Source organism: Cynara cardunculus (assembly GCF_001531365.2).
Source record: "Cynara cardunculus var. scolymus isolate 2C chromosome LG 7, CcrdV1, whole genome shotgun sequence".
NCBI classification, from domain to species: Eukaryota; Viridiplantae; Streptophyta; class Magnoliopsida; order Asterales; family Asteraceae; genus Cynara; species Cynara cardunculus.
Genome location: NC_037534.1, coordinates 11,615,234 through 11,623,328, shown reverse-complemented (window position 1 = coordinate 11,623,328; position 8,095 = coordinate 11,615,234). Strand labels below are relative to the sequence as shown.

At 33.8% G+C, this 8,095-nt stretch overlaps 1 protein-coding gene across 1 annotated transcript in view; it reads left to right on the top strand.

The window, feature by feature from the left end:
* Nucleotides 1-7,327, top strand: part of LOC112515179 (cucumisin-like) — a 10,576-nt gene extending 3,249 nt beyond the window's left edge. Inside the window, exons 2-10 of the mRNA XM_025121854.1 lie at nucleotides 47-135; nucleotides 3,709-3,800; nucleotides 3,976-4,213; nucleotides 4,462-4,975; nucleotides 5,545-5,645; nucleotides 5,793-6,014; nucleotides 6,126-6,237; nucleotides 6,478-6,691; nucleotides 6,792-7,327. Of these exons, the coding sequence (XP_024977622.1) occupies nucleotides 47-135; nucleotides 3,709-3,800; nucleotides 3,976-4,213; nucleotides 4,462-4,975; nucleotides 5,545-5,645; nucleotides 5,793-6,014; nucleotides 6,126-6,237; nucleotides 6,478-6,691; nucleotides 6,792-7,327 (2,118 nt within the window). The remainder of the gene's footprint in view (nucleotides 1-46; nucleotides 136-3,708; nucleotides 3,801-3,975; nucleotides 4,214-4,461; nucleotides 4,976-5,544; nucleotides 5,646-5,792; nucleotides 6,015-6,125; nucleotides 6,238-6,477; nucleotides 6,692-6,791) is intronic.
* The last annotated feature ends 768 nt before the right edge of the window (nucleotides 7,328-8,095 follow it).

The following is an 8,095-nucleotide window of genomic DNA, read 5'->3' as shown; positions in this document are numbered from 1 at the left end:
TTTACTTAGTTGAACCAAGTCGAAATAAGTAACTGGCTTTATGCAGGTATATGTGGTGTATATGGGCCACAACACTCGAGATGATATCTCTGCATCATCCCTTCACTTGAGCATGTTACAGCAAGTTACTGGCAGGTCACCTATCTCATCTTAATCTCTCTCTATATTCATTACACATATATGTATATATAGACTATATGTATAAAGTGATGATGGCACCAGCTTTGATCAACTTCTGGTGACCGTTTCACCTCTGAACCCCATCTTCCATGTAAAATATTAATCGACATTTGGTTCATATAATGTTTTTGTATGAATGAAAACGTCAAAAGAATCGGAATTGTTTTGATTTAAAATGAACTGTTTGTAACCTTTAACGATATATTTTCTTCTTCTAATTTCTTGTTTAATTTACAAATACGTATTTGAAAATCTATTTATTACTAAAAGATGTGAGAGACCCACGTTGGCTATATACTTGGATACTTTATACGTGGGAAACTCTCTCATTTTCCAACTTAAAAGGGTTTTTTTTTTAAAGTAATCCAATGGGGGTGGGGACTATATATTTTTAAATGGTATCAAATCCAATATCATTTATTTTATTGCCTCGATATTTTAAGTCAATTTGTGTCCATTTAGCCTCTATTGAAGGGATGTGCTAGAATCTTACATCGGCTATATTTGAATTTTTTTTTCCTTCTCAATGGTCAATACAAATTAGAACCGTTATTCTCTTCTTAATGGCTTTTTGAAAGAATAATTTAATGAGGTTCCACGTACTCTTCCACATTCGCTAGACTTGAAACCTTTTATTCTTAATATATGTTGGCATCTTCCTTTTTTCTTCAAATGATATTTTGGAGAGTAATATAATGAAATTATGTATATTCTTGCATGGTATTAGCACCAATTTCTACCATTAGGAACATCTCAATTTGCCCATCTACCCTTATTGGATGGGGTGTGTTAGAGCCACACGACTCTTTGCAATAATATAGCGATGAGATTGGAAAGAGCCCTGGAAAGAAAAACCGAATAACCCATCTCAACCGTTTGAGATGATCCATTGAATATGATTAAAAATATTGTTGTATCGCCTTTTTTAAAAATACAAATATTTCCTCTAAATCTAAAATCAACTAAATAAAAAGAAAATTTGAGTAAAACATGTTACACCAAAAAACAATCATTTTTTTCTTTAATTTGACTTCCATTTTGATATATTTTTCTGTTCCATTTTTTATGATTATGTGGCTTTTTTTCAAGATTCCCTTTTAATATTTTCTCCAATAAAATTTATATTTAAGAGAATGTTGTCATATATATAGAGTCCCCTTCTTTTATTAACCAAACAATTAATATTAATTTTGTTAACCGAGGTGTTTTTTATCTTTTTTTATATATTGATACCACATTCTTTAAATATTTCATTCATATAATTATTACATTCATATAATTATCTCATTCACTTAATTGTTTCACCTATGAATTTTGATTATCTAGTTCCACTTATGAATTTTAGATAAAAATAATTGTTTCACTGTTTCATTCACCTATAAACTTTGATTATCTGGTTTCACATATAAACTTAAGATAAAAATCATTGTTTCACTTTTTGGTTCATCTGTAAACTTTAATTATCTAGATTTACCTATGAACTTTATACAAAAATGATTGTTTCACTTTCGAATTTCACCTATGAACTTTTTGATTTTATTTTCTTCCAAAAATTAAGAATCATTAAATAACATTATTGATTATCTTTCAAAAATTATATATGATTATTTTCTAAAAATAAAAACAATTTCTTTCAAAAATGCCCTCATTTAATACAATTTAATTTGTCTTTTTTAATCAGATTATAACCTCTCATTAATCACAATCGTTGATTAAAAAAATAAAAGGCTTAGACCAGTTAACAAAGTTAATACTACTTAATTAGTTAACAAGTGATTATGTTACTCTCACTACCTCAAAATGCCACTTAGGCAACAAATGAAATATGTTGCTTAAGGCTTAGGCAACAAACATTTGTTGTCTAAGACAACATTTGGTGTAGTGTCTCTCTCTCTCTCTCTCTCTCTCTCTCTCTCTATATATATATATATATATATATACATACATATATATAGAGAGAGAGATTTGGGATCACGTGAGACAAACTTGTTTTCGTGAGACTCGTGAGACCAATTTTTTACACTTCAAATTTCACAGGAAAACACTATGAAAGTAACCTTCACAGTATCTTTGTTGTGAACATTCGGCTTCTTTTTTACCTTCACAGCGTCTTGATGTGAAGTTTCAAGTGTAAAAAAGTGGTCTCACAGGCCTCACGAAAACAAGCTGGTATCACGAGATTTCAAATGTTTCTTTCTCTCTCTACATATATATAAATAGTGGGTTTTTATGATCCGATCACGAATCAAACTTATTTAAACGTTCTCGTTATTCTCTATTTCCTTGAAAAAGCACTCAATCTACATGAACTGTTGAAGATACTTTAAAAAGACAGAGGTTTTTTAAGGAAATTTCCGGAAATTCAATTAAATTAACCTGAGGTACAATCACTTGTAAGGGAGATCAAGGTTGCACCATTTGAGAATATATATATATATATATATATATATATATATTTATCATCTTTATTATTTTAATTTTAGAGAAATACATTAAACAGTTTCATTAAAATTTTTATTAAATATTATATGAAACAATTTCATAACCATATATTGAAACAAATTCATCAAAAAAAGTATTACATGAAACAATTTCATAAGATTAAACAATTTCATGAAAAAATGTCATAAGATTAAACAATCAAATCGACGTATGAGGGTGGTTTGTATGGTTATTTACAAATGATGGTGGTTTTCATTTGATCGCGCCTATATATATATATATATATATATATATATAGAGAGAGAGAGAGAGAGAGAGAGACTTGGGATCATGTGAGACCAGCCTGTTTTCGTGAGACCCGTGAGACCAACATTTTACACTTGAAACTTCACAGCAAAAATGCTGTGAAGGTGACTTTTTAAAACCTTCACAGTGTTTTTGCTGTGAAGGTTCGACTTTTTTAAAACCTTCACAGTGTTTTTGCTGTGAAGGTTACGTGTNTTTTTAAAACCTTCACAGTGTTTTTGCTGTGAAGGTTCGACTTTTTTAAAACCTTCACAGTGTTTTTGCTGTGAAGGTTACGTGTAAAAATGTGGTCTCACGGGTCTCACGAAAACAGGCTGGTCTCACGTGAACCCAACCCTATATATATATATATATATATATATATATATATAGAATAATATGTATGTAAATATAGTGATGGCACCAACGTTCGTCCATTTCTAGCGACCGTTTCTGAAGGTTCAAAACCCCTAGGGATTCACCCACTGTTGATTTTCGTCGGATTTGTTGCGGATCACTCACGGATTTTTCCTTAGTAATAAAAAATCCAATCACGATACGCACCACATTTTTTCCGAGAATAAGATTGGACGGTGATGGCTTTTACCGTCGGATTGCTGACGGATATTTTCGGCTGTAAAACCTCTTTTTTTGTAGTGAACATAACAAATACAGAGAAGAAACTATGACAAAATATAAAGTAAAAACAGTATCGGTCAAAATGTTTCGTCTGTTATATATGGGTTTTCCTGAGCCTCAAGTACTGTTATAAAGACACTCTTTCTTTCATGCTTATAGCAGGGATGGAGAGAGACATATGCTTAAAAGATACACTAAAAGCTTCCATGGATTTTCGGCAAGACTTACCCAAGAGGAAGCTCAAAAACTCTCAGGTATGCACATATATATATATATATATATATATAGATATAGAGAGAGAGAGAGAGCGTTGAATTTTATGTTGTCTGTCCATAACTTGCAAGCAACTGTTAATCTTCAATTATGATCATAAACAAGATGATATGAATTCAATATATATCAAAGCATTGAAATTAATTTAATATGTAGGGATGGAAGGGGTTGTTTCTGTGTTCCCTAGCAGAAAGAACAAAGTGGCAACAACAAGCTCATGGGACTTCATAGGGTTCCCACTTAAAGTCAACAGATCAACAACTGAAAGTGACATCATCGTAGGTGTTTTTGACACCGGAATTTGGCCGGAATCAGCCAGTTTCTCTGACCAAGGTTATGGTCCTCCTCCTGCTAAATGGAAGGGCATTTGCCAAGCCAATTTCTCTTGCAACAAGTAATAAATCCCTTCCCAATATTTATTGCAATCTTCTACAAAATTCGAAAACATTTTCTTCAAGAAATTAGGGTTTCAAACCTGTGACTTATTTTCTGGTTATTTGTCTCAATTTCTGTTGTTGATGATTTATACCAAGTAATTAGATTTGAACAAATTAAAGAACATGATTGTATGGTTGTGGAAATAAAATAATATGACCAATAGATCTTTGTTTTGTCTACATTAATGATCTCATAATTAAACAGCAAAATAATCGGAGCTCGACACTTCAAGGCCGATGGTATCTATGACCCTAAAGATCTCCAATCACCAAGAGACTCTGATGGTCATGGAACCCACACCGCATCCACGGCTGCCGGAAACATAGTGAGTAATGCGAACCTGCTAGGCCTTCACTCGGGAACATCTCGAGGGGGTGTTCCTAGAGCCAGGATTGCAGTGTATAAAGTGTGTTGGACAGACGGGTGTTCAGATGTCGACTTTCTTTCTGGTTTTGAAGATGCCATTGCTGATGGAGTTGACATAATCAGCGCTTCGGTTGGCTTCTCAAGTGCCCAAGAACTTTTTGAAGACGGTCTTGCTATTGGATCATTTCATGCCATGAGGAAAGGAATATTAACCGTACAATCTGCTATGAACGAAGGCCCAAATCCCCAGACCCTTGGTAGTATTGCTCCATGGATTCTTACCGTGGCTGCTGGCACTAAAAATCCAGATTTAATCACCCCAATAAGACTAGGCAACAATATGGTTCTAGAAGTGAGTAATATTTTTAAACCTGTTGGTTTATATTTCATTTGAGTAGAAAAAAGCCACTACAACAAAATTGAGTTTACGGAACGTCTAGATGTCTTAATAGAGTGTCTTATTGATTTAAGTTTATAAGGCAAACAATAGGTTTATAAAACGATTTTGGGTGTCATAACAAGTTTTTCTAGGACATTTTCAAAATAAACTTTCGTATTGGTTATTTTATAGGACGCTTTTGAAAAAGTGTCATATAAACTTATCTTTTTTTAGCACATTTGTGTTTATATGACACTTTTTCATATAATGTCCAATAAAATAGTTAATTCGACACTTTATTTGAAAAATGTCCAAAAAAACTTGTTACGACATCCAAAAAAAGGTTCTATAAACTTATTGTAACATTTTTAAATATGACATTTTTTGATTGGTCCTATAAACTGAACTCTTATAAAACACTTTATCAGGATACTTGGCTATTTTAGACGTCCTACTATACAAACCCAATTTTATTACAGCGATGTTGATTTCTTGTTTGAAAATAAAAATCAACAACTTTAACTTGTTCATTTTCATCTCAGGGTGTTTCAATAAATCCATTTACACTTGACAGAATGTATCCTTTAGTTTATGCCGGAGATGTACCGAATATCATGGCTGGTTTCAATGGCTCAGTATCAAGGTGAAGAAAGACTTTGCTTGAATAAATTTGGTGTTAAGATTTGTGATGCAATATGAAAGTTATATAGATTCCATATCATCATGTCAATTTTGTTGGTTCCTGAATTGTCATGTTTCTTTGATGGGTATATCATGGAATATACATCAGGACATGCATCAGAAACTCATTGGACAAGAATTTAGTGGAAGGTAAAATAATATTATGTGATCAAATTTCGACTGGAGAAGTTGAAATGTTGGCTGGTGCTGTTGGGTCTATCATGAGATATGATGGGCCGTATTTTGAATTCATTCGTTCATATCCTTTGCCTGTTAGTGTTGTGAATCCTGATCAAGCAACCAACATCATTCGCTACATAAGATCAACAAGGTAAACAAACATAAGTTTCCATTCTAATCAAAATAACACCACTTCTTTACTTGTCATCTGATCAAAGTATTTACATATTCACATATTATCCAACATGAAAATTCGTTTCAGAAATGCAACAGCAGTTATAATGAAGAGCGAAGATGTCATGAACTCATCATCCCCATATGTTGCCTCTTTCTCATCAAGAGGTCCAAATCCTATAATCAGAAACATCCTCAAGGTAATCGTGTAGTAGCTTGAAGACATACATACTATAAGAGTTTACAAGAGTTTGATTTGGTTTGTATGGATAATTCTCAACAATTATCCATTGGAGTAGGGAAACCCAAATCACACTCTTGTAAACTTTTTCTATTAATAAGGATGTAATACAACAGATCTAGAGGGTGACCAATGTGTGACTTCTGTTAGAAACCTGTTTTACAGAGCAACACTCGTAACTATTTTTCGTTTGATGCAGCCTGACCTGACAGCTCCTGGTGTAAGAATTCTAGCAGCATGGCCACCTGTGGCTCCAATTACCCAAATAGATAGAGACCGAAGAGCAGTGCCTTTCAATATGATATCAGGCACATCAATGGCCTGCCCACATGTAAGCGGTATAGCTGCTTATATCAAAACATTTAACCCAACATGGTCTCCTTCAGCAATCAAGTCTGCTCTCATGACCACCGGTAACACATCACATTTCTAAAGACAATCATATATAGTGAAAATTATTTATGCATCCGGTGTTAGTTATGTTATTTCTTGTTATTATAAAATTGATTGCAGCATCTCCGATGAGTGCTCATATCAACACAGATGCTGAATTTGCATATGGAGTTGGCTATCTTAACCCAATGAAAGCTTTGAGACCTGGATTGGTATATGATGTTGATGAGGTTGATTATGTAACATTTTTGTGCCAGCAAGACTATAGCTCCAAAGATATAAGAATCATTACTGGGGTTAATAGTAGTAGCTGCTCTCAGCTCATGGAGCAAACCAAGGATCTCAACTACCCTACAATTGTAATCCCAACACTGTATAATGAAGCCGTTGATTTTAACTTCAGCAGAACTGTCACCAATGTTGGGTCAGCCACATCGACTTATAGAGCTTTGATAACTCAACCACGTGTTAGCGGTTTGCGAATACAAGTTCAGCCGAATGTCCTACATTTTGAAGAATATGGGCAGAAGCTGTCTTTTAAGGTGTCTGTTCAGGCAACCATACAAGGGCAAGAAAATTCAATTGTTTCTGGCGGTTTGACATGGGATGATGGAGTGCATCAAGTTAGGAGCCCCATTGTTGTGCATGTTCCATGATAGTCAGCAAGGTAATGGTAGAGCAAGGGATAATCCTATTCACACATAATTTTGATCTTGTTTGTATGATCGTTCGGAATTTTAATTTATCGCTTTTCGTAGCAATTCTATAAGCTCAACCATTAATGTCATTTTAAAGAACCTTTGTTTAGCATAAATAAAACCTATTACTATAAAGTTTTAACTCTTTAGAAAAGATGAAGATAGGTAGATGGATGTTGGTGAAAGAAATAAGTCCAGAGAACCAATTTATAATCCACAATTAAGGCAATACACCTCCTAAGATGCCTCATGGAGAATTATAGGTAGCATAGCAGGGACTTAAATACTCACGGTGTTCATAGAATTGGATAAGGCATATGATAGTGTACCAAGGGAAGTTACTTGGACGAGTCTAGAAAAGACGGGATTTGCCCGGGGAGTATGTTGAAGGTATGTCAAGGTGATGTAGGATATGTACGGAAGATTGATGATTGTGTTTGGACTTCACTATGCAACATAGAGTATTTTGCGGTGGAGATAGGGTTGCACCAAGGATCGACATTAAGCCCATTCCTATTTGTTGTAATTTTGGATGAGATTTCTCGAGGGATCCAAATGAGTATCCCAAAGTGTATGCTATTCATAATATGACATTTGTGTTGGTAACGTAGTTGGAAGTGGAGTTTAGGGTGTTAACAAGTTGAGTTGAGTTTAGTTAGTTGCATGTTATTCGACTCAAAAAATATTACCATGCTCGTGTTTGATTAACTTTTCACAATAGGGCTC